Source organism: Tachypleus tridentatus, chromosome 10 (assembly GCF_004210375.1).
Source record: "Tachypleus tridentatus isolate NWPU-2018 chromosome 10, ASM421037v1, whole genome shotgun sequence".
NCBI lineage: Eukaryota > Metazoa > Arthropoda > Merostomata > Xiphosura > Limulidae > Tachypleus > Tachypleus tridentatus.
The window spans coordinates 173,688,383-173,702,058 of record NC_134834.1 but is presented as its reverse complement, the minus strand read 5'-3'; the positions used below and the strand labels follow the sequence as shown (position 1 = coordinate 173,702,058).

The 13,676-nt window shown below is 32.3% G+C and overlaps 1 protein-coding gene across 1 annotated transcript in view; it reads right to left on the bottom strand.

The window, feature by feature from the left end:
- The window catches only part of LOC143230941 (pseudouridylate synthase RPUSD2-like), a 42,225-nt gene extending 31,196 nt beyond the window's left edge, over positions 1–11,029 (bottom strand). Inside the window, exons 1-4 of the mRNA XM_076465281.1 lie at positions 10,111–11,029; positions 8,729–8,807; positions 8,404–8,525; positions 4,299–4,399 (exon numbers count right to left, since the gene is read on the bottom strand). Coding sequence (XP_076321396.1) covers positions 4,299–4,399; positions 8,404–8,525; positions 8,729–8,807; positions 10,111–10,350 — 542 coding nt within the window. The 5' untranslated portion in view covers positions 10,351–11,029. The remainder of the gene's footprint in view (positions 1–4,298; positions 4,400–8,403; positions 8,526–8,728; positions 8,808–10,110) is intronic.
- Between the last annotated feature and the right edge of the window lie 2,647 nt (positions 11,030–13,676).

The window sequence follows — 13,676 nt, the reverse complement described above, 5'->3', positions numbered from 1 at the left end:
TTAAAATCTAAAATCTATTTTTATTGGAACTTACCACTTCCTCTCACACAAACCTATCTATATCCTTATTTGTCCTCTAAACATTGTCTTTTCTTTTTTTGCCTCTAATGCATCAGTCTTTATACCCCACAATGTTTTGCACCATTTCTGAACAGGTACATATCATGAGACTATTCTTCACTAATAGTATTGTACCATCTGTACCGGCACAGCAACATCTCTCTACTATTCCCATTCAATTCTCACTTTCGAGAATTCACATTTATTAACATAAAAACATTGTCAGTGAGAGGAAGCAAATACTTATTAGAAATTCATTTTCAGTTGAAAAGAATGTAAATTTTCCAAATGATCTTATCTTCTCTCACACCAAGCTACAATTCCTTATTGCAAAGGTGATGAAGCTGGTTTAGGTTTACAAATATCAAACCAAATGGACAGTTGAGAATAAATAGCTGTGCTACGATATGAAAATGAAGCACACTACTAGTGTGACAGGTATGCTCTTTCCCCAGGAAACAGAAAAGTAATACAAAATGGTCAGAATGGAAAAAACAGGCATAACTGAATACAATAACACTTACAGCATTGGACAAGTGATGGTAGTGTTAAATGCACTGAAGAACATATCTACCACTTTTCACAGGATTGTGACTGATAATGTACTAGTACAAAAGAAACAGAATAACAATATGTTGTTAGGGCATGAAAACTGTGTATGTGATATACACATGAAGACATCAACAGATTAAAGAAATTGTCTAAAGCAGTTCACCCGAGCAAAAACATTCAGGAGAAATGTAAGTAGGTCATCTGATAACATCAACTGAATAAAGTAGTTGGTCTATTGAGATCCAGCTGGACAAAAACATCCACAGGGAAATCCAGAAGGAGTATTTGTTTTTGTCAATTAATAAAGTTATATTGTCAAGTGAAGTCATCCTGGGCAAAACATCCATGGGAAACTGAAAAAAGGCTTTTGTTTTTAATCATCTTATGAAGTTATATTGCCTACTGAAATTCACCTGGGCAAAAACATTCACAGGAAAATCCAGAAATAGTATTTGTTTTTGACAATTAATATACAGTTATACTGTTGAGTGAAGTCCCTAGATAAAACATACAGGAGAAACTCAAGTAGGGCCTTTGTTTATATCATCTGATGAAGTTATATTGTCTAATGAGGTTCACCAGGGCAAAAACATCCAGGGATAATTCAAGCTAGGTTTTAACACTGTGACCCATTGATGAAGTTTTATTATTTAGTACAGTCTACCAGAGTAAAAACATTTTAAAATTGATCGAAGTATTTTGTCTAGTGCAGTCCATCCAGATAAAAACATACAAGGGAAGTGCACTATAAAATGAATAATATATTTTATCTAGTGCAGCCCATCTGGAAAAAAAACATCCAGGTGAAAGACATCATAAATGGATTAAGTAATATTTTCTTCCAGTGCAATCCCATCGAGGGGAAATGCACAATCAACTGAATAAGGAACTTTGTCTAAAAGTAGTTTAACAAACTTAGTCCTCCTCTTGCTGAGTGGATAAACATGAGTATTGGAAAGTAAATATCAAAACACAGAAAAAAACCTTTGTGGTCAACCACCCTAGCATCTTGCAACTGAGAATGATAAATACTTCCATGCTTACTCGAAGGAAAAAGGTGTGGAAAAATGCACTGGAGAGTCTGTAAGATTATTGCACCAGAGATTGTGCAATGGATACTGATGATTCCCTGTTTTGACTGTGGCAGACTTACTATTGTATATCTATTTTAATATTGATGTTTGTTTAAGTTTAATCAATATTTGGAAATGCACATAATTTATGTTGTTAAATTTGTATTGCAAAATACTAGCCTATTCACTAACACTGTTGAAAAGGATTGTGTGTAAGAATCAACAATACATATGTGTGTACACAAACACTAGTGTATTGCCTGTATTGTTGTGCAAGCTAAAACTTCACGAAATTCTTCTTACACACAGAAGTATAATCAATGCAACACACCAAGAGACAGTATATATTACTGGTTTGCTATAAACCTCAGAAGCTATAGCTGTGATTGTTATAACACTTATTAATTGGAACTTTCAATATATAACCAAGAACATTTATAGATTGTGAATATTACAAATCATTTACCTTCAGTGGATTCATATCAGACATTAGTATTTTTACAAAAACATTATAAAACTTCTGTGGTGGATAACTTTACAAGTGACTGGAGAAGAACACAGAGCTGGATAGCTCTCTGTTAAGTGAACTGTATCTACATCACCTCAAAACTAATTCACTCATTATGAACTTTCTATAAGATATTAAAGAAGTTCCTGTCCTGATAGAAGACTCAATATTGTTTTAAACCTTTTGTACATATATAATTATTTGTAATAACCATTACTATAAATTGTGATTATTGTTTATATATTAAAATATATGTGTATTAAAAAACTTTGTATATCAACCTTCTTGGAAAGTATAGTAAACTGGATACATATCAAAATGTATTTACCTTCTAAATCCAATTCACATTTAACTCAGTGTCAGTCAGGCTATTCAAAATTACAATATGTTATGTATTAAACTGGAGATTCAACTGGGATAAACTGTCATACTTAATAACACCAACCCCAATATATGTAATCAAAAGGTTGAAAGGGATGAGAAAAAAAATCCCCTTTTGCTTTACTCATGAAGTCTGTGATTGAAACTGATCAATATATAGTCCATATATTATCTATACATGCCACTAGGTAAGTGGCCAGTGGTCTGACAAACACCTCATCTCATCAGTGAGCATTATATAGTTACTCGAAACTAGTGTGGGTTCTAAGTAAAGTATAAACCTGAGCAAGCAACACCCACCACGAAGTGGGATCCATAAATATGTGACAATTATGAAGCTAAAAATAAAACACAAAGAAAAGTGATCAGATATGCCACAGTCAAAAGTGAATGGATGTATGTATAATCACCACAGGAGAGTTGGTTGGTTGTTTGTTTAGCTTTATGAGAAGTAGTAAGATCATTTTTGGAACCTAAATCTCCACCTTCTTGAATTGCTGAGACATAACCATGTGGTATCCACCATTAAGGTTCCTCTCATCTTGATATTGCTACAAACAAGTTTATTTATACCACGTGCCATTCTTCTTTACGCAGATTTAGAGCCAACAAAAAGAGAATATTTTCCCAGAAAAGTATCAACAAAGTGTCTAATAAAAATTTTTAAAACCCATTTGTAGCTTAGTTAAGGGCTTTCTATCCCAGCACTTGATGAACATTTTATGTCCAATAATGCATGTTTCAAGCTTAAAGGATTGGTATTTAAAGAGCTAGCTTAGTAAATCAAAAGTGAGGCCTAGCTCAGTTATGGCATGTACTAGTAAAGATCACATGGGTCATAAACTGTGTCACAAATTATCCTGCACAGTAATTAAAGTTTTAGATTGAAGAATTAATGCTGAAGTAATAAATACATTAATAAAACGATAAACTTACAGAAAATAGATAAGGTTAAAACTTGAAACAGAGTAAATTATGCATCAGAAAGTTGTCTGTGTTTTTTCATTTATTTCAACTTTTCAGTCAAATTACTCAGTCTTAATTGACTAAATAAAAAATCACAGAAAAATATTTGCTAAAAATACTTTACTAAAAAAAACCTGATCTTTTGTCCACAACAGAACTGTTGCATTTTTAAAAAGCTTGCTAAATTTTGTGAAGGTAGTAGTAGTAAATTCAAAATTATAGTAAAGATCACTATGCACAATATGTCAAAGATCGTAAACAATAAAAAAACTTGTACAGAAATGTGATAAGGTAAACACACATCTTTTCTTGTTAATGTTTATTTAAAGGTGGTTACTTAACATCTCTTTCACTCACTAACCTTAAAAAAATCATCTGACCTTTAAGTTATATTTATTTTAAACATTCAACTGCTGATAGTAAAGTTCTAATAATTTATACAATCTTATCTATACCTTTAAAAAGATAATGATAAAAAACATCAAACAGTTCAATATAAGATTTTAATATGATGCATTTTTAGATTTATTACATTCAGAACAGTAAAAATAAAAGTAATCTGTCTTTAGAATTTGAAAATAACAATAAACTTCACAAACTTACATGAAAAGAACTATTACCACCTAAATGGTTAAGAAGTAAGAAACATAACACCACATAAATAAAGTTGGTATACAATAAATATTTTCAAGATTAATGTTTGGAGTGTATAAATAAGTATCTTACTTCATCTGTCATCACATAGTACAGTACTTTACCTGTGCACTTTGTTAGCTATCAAATCATTATCCCGCAGGACATAATCTATCCCCACTGATTTTCCATTCACAGTTACACTTCCTGATAGAACAGCTTTTACCTGAGAATAAAAATTATAGAATCAACATTCCAACGTCAGGTGTTCATACAATTTGTTTGTTTTTTGTTTTTTTAAAGTACCACCTTGAAGATAGATAAAACTAACTTGTGAATAAACAAGCAAATAGCTTATGTTTAGAAATCACAGCAGGTTTAAAACAAGTAGCACTTGTTATTTTATTTACAATAAGCTTTACAAAAAACCACAAGTAATGTAAATGAGAATAAAGTGACTACTTATTCATGAGAGATAAATTCATTCAGGAATGTCTGTTTGAGATGTCAATTACTTAAAATATTCAAATATGTTTGTTAAAATTGCTACAGAAGTCTGAATTATAATCTCAAGATCTATCAATAACATAAAAAACTTTAGAAATTCTCAAATATTCAATATAAAAACTTCAAGATGAGACACGGGATATACAAAAAAACTTATTTATACATAATATTTGTACAAAATAATAGCTTTGAAAATTCATAAAAATTTTATTATGATATCATCTTTTAATAAAGAACTTTTCTTTTTATAGAACTGTAAATTTTAGCTTTGTTGTGTTTGAAAAGACAGCATAGTTTCATCATGTTTACATCTAGCACAGATAAATACAGCACTTTTTCTACATCAAATTACACAATACAACAAAATTTTTACTTGTTCTCGTTCCTTGGCAGAAAGTGTTATTTCCCAATTGCATATGCCTAAAGTAAATGGAAAAAGACCTATTTTTCTCTTCAAACATTGCTTCTGTGACCTAGGTAATGAAATGTTCAAATTTACCCACTTTCCAAAACATTCCAGGTAGATTCAGTACTGAGTAGCTGATAGAAAATTTTCTCAAACTTACAAGAATTTTCAAGAACTTTCTAGAACTTATGACAATTTTTTTGAACTTTCATAGTAATATATATACAGGTGCTCACTACTCACCACTTCAGTTTAGTTCTAGCTGCCTAAGTGAACACATAGACCTATCTGATTTTATCAGAGATGACATAAAGAAGCTGCAAGCATTCTCCATATGCATTCTGCTATGTATGTGGCTAATTTTTCAAGACAAGAGCAAAAAAGTACTCTGTGACAGCATCTGCTAAAATGTGTGAAGCCTACAAGGCATATTTCAGCATGCCTGTTGGGGATCAAGACAAACCCTGGGCATCTCATTTTACCAGCAAGCACTGCAAAAAAACTCCAGAATGTAAGACAGACAATTTTTCCTTGCTTCAATAGTAAGATTTTATATTATACAAATTTTAGACCTTTAAAATTTAAATGTTTTATTTTATTTTTTTTAATTTCCAACTATAAAAAAAAATCACATATAAAATAATTTGCATGAACCTCTTACACAGAAGTTGTGGATGAAATAAATTTATTCTTCATAATAATTTTATTTTGCTCTTTTGGAGGATGGTACAGAGAGGAAAGAGAGCCATGAAGTTCGCTATTCCAAGAATTTGGCATGAACCCATTGACCACTCAAGCAATTGCTACTTCTGCATGGTGGACCCTTCCAAATGTCAGGCTGGCAAGAATACATCTGCTATCATGTATCCAGACCTTCCATCATCCATCACCCCAGTGCCACACTGCCCTGAGCTCCCTGTACCCACTTTGCCAGAGAGAAAGCAGTCACCTCAAAAAACTACTCACTTCTAAACATTGTTCCCTTTTGTATAACTTTAGTATAAATACACATAAATCTTGATTCATATGCTGTTTTATTCAGACCTCATGTGCCCCCTGCTAGTACAGCGGTATGTCTCGGGATTTACAACGCTAAAATCAGGGGTTTGATTCCCCTCAGTGGGCTCAGCAGATAGCCCGATGTGGCTTTGCTATAAAAAAACACACTCAGACCTCATGTAAATGAAAATGCAACCCATTTTTACACAGAAAACAGGTTAATTTCTAAATTTCATTATCCAGGTCACAAAAGCAAAGTTTGAAAGGAATAATGGCCATTTTCTGTTCTTTCACAACACAAGCTTTTAAGAAATGACACATACTATCCAGGAACAAAATTTGTTACATAGTGTTATTAAAAACCTTTATTTAATTGTTAATCAGAAGAGAGCTTCATTTAATACATGTAATAAGTTCTGAACCCATTTTATATTAATTTATTTGAAGTGATTTTTTTATGTCCATTAAGAAATGATTTGCTAATAAGGTCTAACATAAAGCTGTGCAAACAACAGCAGCCTTGTCAATAAAAAACAACATGATACAGCTGAATGCAAACTGACCTAAGCATATCCTATCTTATTGCATGAAGAGCATTTATTTTCCAATTACAATACAATTAAAATAAAATCACGATCATAATTGTGGTGGAAGTTATTCAGAAATATCTCTTCTCCTAGCATCATATCACCAAACTAAGCTTTTATCTCCTTGTTACAATTTCTGTGTGAGTCTCCAATGAATCAGAAGCCATAAAACTGATAAAGTAGCACTTTTATTGAAGTTACAAGATCCAAACTGTGATATTTTATTTAAATAATCTATTTTGACTTTCTACCATGGTCCTTTGAGCACGATGTCACACTCAGAAAAAATTTTGAAAATCCATAAGCACCAATATTTTTTGTGTTAATTACAGTCCCTTTAAAATAACAAATATAAATCTGGTGTTTCATCTAGAACTTGACAACGTCAAGAATCCTTTATCTCAGGAATTATTTTCTTTTTAATAAAGCTTTAGTGGCAAAAATAAAAATTACAAAAATGTAAACAACAGTAAAGTACCAGTGTTTGTTGCTCCTAAATGATGTCTAACCAACAGTCTTATCATTTTCAGGTTCTTTAAGTTTTAAAATAAGAAAATATATTGAAAATTTTCATATAGATGTATCTCTTACAAACATATTTATACTGGTTCCATGGTATAATATTAACAGTCCTTACCAAATAAAACCTTGAACCAATCAATAAAATTCATTTCAGTATTTACCCACATAATGAGGCACTTGCATACAAAGACTTAAGCATTATCTCATCAGCACAGAATGAAAAAACATTGCAAATAAGAGCTTTATTAACAAGCCCTATGGAGCTAAGTCTTAATGATACCTCATTATTTTTTCCCAAATGCTTGAAAATCTATTTAGGTTTCATTATCACTGTAATTATAAATGATACATTTCATTCTCTTACTTCAACTATTACTAAAACAAAGCAAAAACCAACAATACGAGACTTCAAGTTTTGTATTCCATTCAGCCATTGAAGAAAAAATGTACATGTATTTGTACAAGAAAAATGGAAAAGGATAAAGAGGCAGAAACAATTATTAACACTTGCATGAAATTTTATTTTTAACACAGCTATTTGCTGATATCAAGTTTCCAGAGTTTATTTAAATCTTGAGAACAAAGAACTATGGATTATCATAACAGGTGTAATCACAGTAATATTTCACATCACATCTCAGTTCACCCTACAAGTAATTATTATCATAACAGGTGTAATCACAGTAATATTTCACATCACATCTCAGTTCACCCTACAAGTAATTATTATCATAACAGGTGTAATCACAGTAATATTTCACATCACATCTCAGTTCACCCTACAAGTAATTATTATCATAACAGGTGTAATCACAGTAATATTTCACATCACATCTCAGTTCACCCTACAAGTAATTATTATCATAACAGGTGTAATCACAGTAATATTTCACATCACATCTCAGTTCACCCTACAAGTAATTATTATCATAACAGGTGTAATCACAGTAATATTTCACATCACATCTCAGTTCACCCTACAAGTAATTATTATCATAACAGGTGTAATCACAGTAATATTTCACATCACATCTCAGTTCACCCTACAAGTAATTATTATCATAACAGGTGTAATCACAGTAATATTTCACATCACATCTCAGTTCACCCTACAAGTAATTATTATCATAACAGGTGTAATCACAGTAATATTTCACATCACATCTCAGTTCACCCTACAAGCAATTATTAAAGATATTTTGCACTCACGTATTCTTCTCTTGGGTGTGCTCTAAATTCTCGAGCATATATATCCATAAGCTTTTCTCCTACCCATCGACCTTTACAGTATGAAGTGTATGTAAACATGTAAGGATAAACTTTCCGCAAACCTGATGAAAAGAAACCGATCTTAAATTAATAAGTAATAAAAACTTTTAAATGAATCCTCAGTTTCTAATAAAATAATGAATTATCAAACTTTTTAAAACAGCTATTTAAAAAATGTTTCAAAAACAAATACAGTACTGAAATAATACTTTTTAATTTTCATTTGAAAATGCACAATACAAATGTCTTTTGATTTACATATTACCATTCTCAAAGTAGTAATCTGTTTCATCAAATTTCTCTTCTCCAAATCCAGGCCGAAACGGCTTGTTACTCCCTTTCACCTAAACCAAAAGTAGTAAGTTAAAATAATACTGCTTGAATTCTTTATCTTTTTTAGAATTCTACAGTGAACAACCATGTTTTATGTGATATCAACTGATCAAATTTATTTAAAATTTTACCATAAATAAGTATATTTTGTACATGGTAAAATCACAAAACATCTATTTCAACACACTTATCATTAGTTTTCAGCCCCACCTTCAACACAAACTTCATTAATTGTCATTTTATAAGCATTTAATGGCCTTAAACATCCTTTACACAGATGATATTTACAGGACTTTTACCTTTATCAGTGTAAAATGTAACAGAAATTTTTCAGTAGAATATCCATATACTTTTTTAGTAAAGGTTAAAGAACATTAACTATAACACAATTTTTAATAAACCTTTATGAAAAAGTACATTACCAAAAGTGACATTATTCTGTACTCTATTATATATTTCAAACACTGAATTGCTCACTTGAAATATTAAGTTTCTTGTAAATAAACAGTTTGGATAATTGAGTTAACACAAAATATTGACGGGCCTGGCATGGCCAAGCGCGTAAGGCGTGCGACTCTTAATCTGAGGGTCGCGGGTTCGAGCCCGCGTCGAGCTAAACATGCTCGCCCTCCCAGCCGTGGGAGTGTATAATGTTACGGTCAATCCCACTATTCGTTGGTAAAAGAGTAGCCCAAGAGTTGGCGGTGGGTGGTGATGACTAGCTGCCTTCCCTCTAGTCTTACACTGCTAAATTAGGGACGGCTAGCACAGATAGCCCTCGAGTAGCTTTGTGCGAAATTCCAAAACAAACAAACAAAATATTGATAAAACCTTATCTAGAAAATTTTAAAGCTTCTAAATATAATGTTCTTTATTGTTTTTTTAGTTGCTTCTTGAAATTTCCTGAACTGTTAAATAAAAGATCACAAACATGGAATAAAAATATCAAGGATGATGGTTAATATCTTGAGATGTTCTATTGTTATTTCTCATTACTTTCTAGGCCGGGTGAACAAATCAGAAGTATCATATGACATGAAATGTGGAAATGCTGATTAAATTAAATCACTTTTTCCTCATTACTTTGCTTACATATTACTGACTATACCCTTACTTGATTAACTGAATTCACTGGTAAGCAACAGTAGTATGCTATTAAGTTTGAAACATTTCTAACTTATGTGAACCATGTTCTTTGTAAGTATATTATGCATGATTATTCATTTAAATGCACCAAGTTGATTAATATAATTTTATAAATATAGGTTATTCCTTCAGTGTTATTTAAAATTATTAACATATTAGTTTGTGTACCTTTTTAGAGGTAGTAGATAAAACATCCTCCTTTGCTTTGCGCTTTACAGCTGTATTCTCTGTCACATTTGATATTTCCATAACTTTTAATTTGATTTCAGTGTGAGATGACGATGAATGGACAGTCAAGTCACAACTTACATGAGTAAGACTAAGAATCCTTGTAAATAAAGTCACGTTAAAAATCCTTTTCAAATAAGATAAGCTTAAATTCTGGATATACTTATATCCAAAATACATTTACTGACCTGACAGCAATGACTACTACCAGTAAAAGTTGTAGTAAAGATAACATTAATAGCCAAACTCTATGAGTATGTCTATTAGTATAGCTATTAATATTCCTCTCACAATATTACAGTATTAGCAATTTACTAAACTACTAACTCCGTCCTTAATCTGTTTTAACTTTCTGCACACCATAGACGTACTCAGTAAAGTTTCTGCGTATAATATTAATAAATTGTTACTGATGCTATTTCTAAGTTAGCACACTGCTCAAAACTTGACAATTATTTTTAAATATTTCAAATTCAGTAGTAAAATACTACTACTACTACTACTACTACTAACAGTTATTAGTAGTGAAGAAAATACAGAATTACACTGTAAACGTAAATACAATTAGCTAAATTTCGAATACTGAATTAGGCCTATACCACATGGTCCGTACAAATCATAAGGTCAGTCAAGTTTTCATGAAAACAGTACACAAGAGACTTTCAGTAGTAATAATTTTGATTACGTTTTCTTCAACATTACTTTTTATCGATATACACTACTAATAACACTGCAATTAACGTTTGACACTAAACATACAAAATTTCTGCTGAAAACAAAACATGATATTGACTGCACAAAGAATATCTTCACCACGAGCTATCGTAATCATGGTTTTATGAAATATGGTTTATTTTTCGATATATGACTTATCGTTAAACATGGAAATCAAGAAATATATTATAACATTGAATAAAATAGTTCATTAGCAATGAAATAACATTACTCTTCTAAAGTAATATCAGTTGATTTTATCAATTTTTTCTCTGCAAAAATTAAAATAAATTTTCTGGTAAAATTAAAGATATGTATCAGAAAATATTATGTATTGTTTTGATCATCAAAAAAGTATCCGTCGACGACTTTGTTAAATAGGAATCCCCTGGTAGTTCATTGGTAAATTTCAGATCTCATAATGTTTAAATTCGAGTCTAGATTCTTAGGCTGGACAAAGCACAGATAGTGTGATATATGTACATATTTCACACTTTATACCTGCTTTTGCAATATGGAAAAGTTTCGATTTTTTTTCGTGTTGTAATAAAAGTAACAAGCAATCCAGAAAGTCACTGAAATAGCCGTGTTCTTGCTGCTGTGTCAATAATGCACAAATTCCATGTTAAAAGGATTAGTAGAGTAATATCCTTTACTGGCCTTTTACGAGGTCTGATCAAAAAGTTCTAAGACTTCTTTCTGTTACAGGTTCCAGTATAAAGTCAGTGAGCTTCACTTGAGGTATGTACAAAGTACAAATAGTGATCTACCCCACGAACAAGCCATTTCTCCAGACCTTATACCCGTGTTGCGAAAAATGTGTTCAAAGACAGACGTATCTCTTGCCCCTGTCGTAATAAAAGTGGAGCAACGTGTTTCCATCAAGTTTTGTGTGAAAAAATGGTAAAGGAGGAACGGAAGTAATCGAAATGTGAAGAAATTTGAAAGACAAAATTCGAAGTGAATGACGAATAACTATCCGCGAAATTGCTGATGAACTGGACATTTCCTTTGGATCGTGTTATGCGATTTTAACTGAAAACTCTGCATGCGTCGAGTGTCTGCAAAATTTGTTCCATGGTTGTTGAAGGATGGCCAAAAGTTTCACCATCGACCAGTGTGCGAGGATCTGATAAGAAGGCTAAAAAATGATTCTAATTTCATCAACGTTATTATTACTGGTAATGAGTCATGGGTATACAGTTACGAACCTGAAACGACACTTCAGTCATCCCAATCGGAGTCTCCATCATCACCAAGTCCGAAAAAGGCAAGAGAGTCTCGATCAAATGTGACGACAATGTTGATCGTGTTTTTTGATGTTCGAAGTATTGTTCATACGGATTCGTACCTCACGGCCAGACAGTTAATCAGGTCTTTTATAAAGAGGTCTTAATTCGCTTAGGAAGAAAGTTAGAAGCAACCGCCGCGAGCTATGGGAAAATGGTCACTGGTTTCTTCATCATGACAACGTGCTTTCACACACCTTTGTGTCTATTCAAGAGTTTTTAGCAGAAAAAAACATTCATGTGACACCCCCCCGTATTCTCCCGATCTTGCCCCATGTATTTTTTTCTGTTCCTAAAAATCAAAATTAAGTTGAAAGAAAAGAGATTTGATGTCTTTCCAACCGCCCATAACAATGTTAAAGCAGAACTTGATCGCATAACGGTGACTTCCAGCATTGCTTCCGAAAATGGCAGGAACGTTGGAACAAGTGAGTATCAGCTGAGAGAGATTACTTTGGAGGAGATAGCACATAATTCTGATGTATGTGCATTATTCTTGGGAATAAAAGTGAAGTATTAGAACTTTTTAATCACACCTTGTATAACATTGACAAAATGCAACAGCCAATCCATGGTTAAGGGAAATGAGGTCATGAAGTGAAGTTGTTCAATGCATTAAAAAAGCGAGTCTACTTGTAAAATACCTGTGTTCTCTTTATTCAGCTCTACTACGCAGTAGAGTAATGACTCTCTTTTTTATTACCGTATTTAGTTCAATAAAGGCCTGCTTTAAGAGAAAGAAGGCTGTGTGGCTGTCTTTTTGTGTTTACAAGTACGTAAGCTGTATTTTCGAACTGCTTGTAAAATTGTAATAAATGTTTTAAATTTTACCAACTTATTTCAGTCTCATCATTATAAAGAAACTGAAAAGACTCACTTAAGTAATCTAGTCAGAATCATTCTGCTTAGTTCATGAATGAATCTGTATTTATTTTCAGATACCTCTTTCTGGCAAGTATGGGAAATCAACAGTTTTTACCTGATAATACTACAATAGTTCTTTGAGTAAGCGCCTGGCATGGCCTAGCGCGTTAAGGCGTGCGCTTCGTAATTTGAGGGTCGCGGGTTCGCGCCCGAGTCGCGCCAAACATGCTCGCCCTCCCAGCCGTGGGGGCGTTATAATGTGACGGTCAATCCCCCTATTCGTTGGTAAAAGAGTAGCCGAAGAGTTGGCGGTGGGTGGTGATGACTAGCTGCCTTCCCTCTAGTCTTACACTGCTAAATTAGGGACGGCTAGCACAGATTAGCCCTCGAGTAGCTTTGTGCGAAATTCCAAAACAAATCTTTGGGTAAAGTTGTTCAATTCAGGTCATTTACACTTATAGTTTCTATCTCACCTGAAAATAAATTATTTTAGGCATCTAATGTCATAAATGTAGAAAGTTTTGATATTTTCGAATAGTTTCTTTATTTATAATTCTAGTATCGTTCATAAAAGTGTTAAAATTATTTCGTTCTAGTTATCTTCGTGTTCTTTACACATTCTACAGTAAAGATTATTTA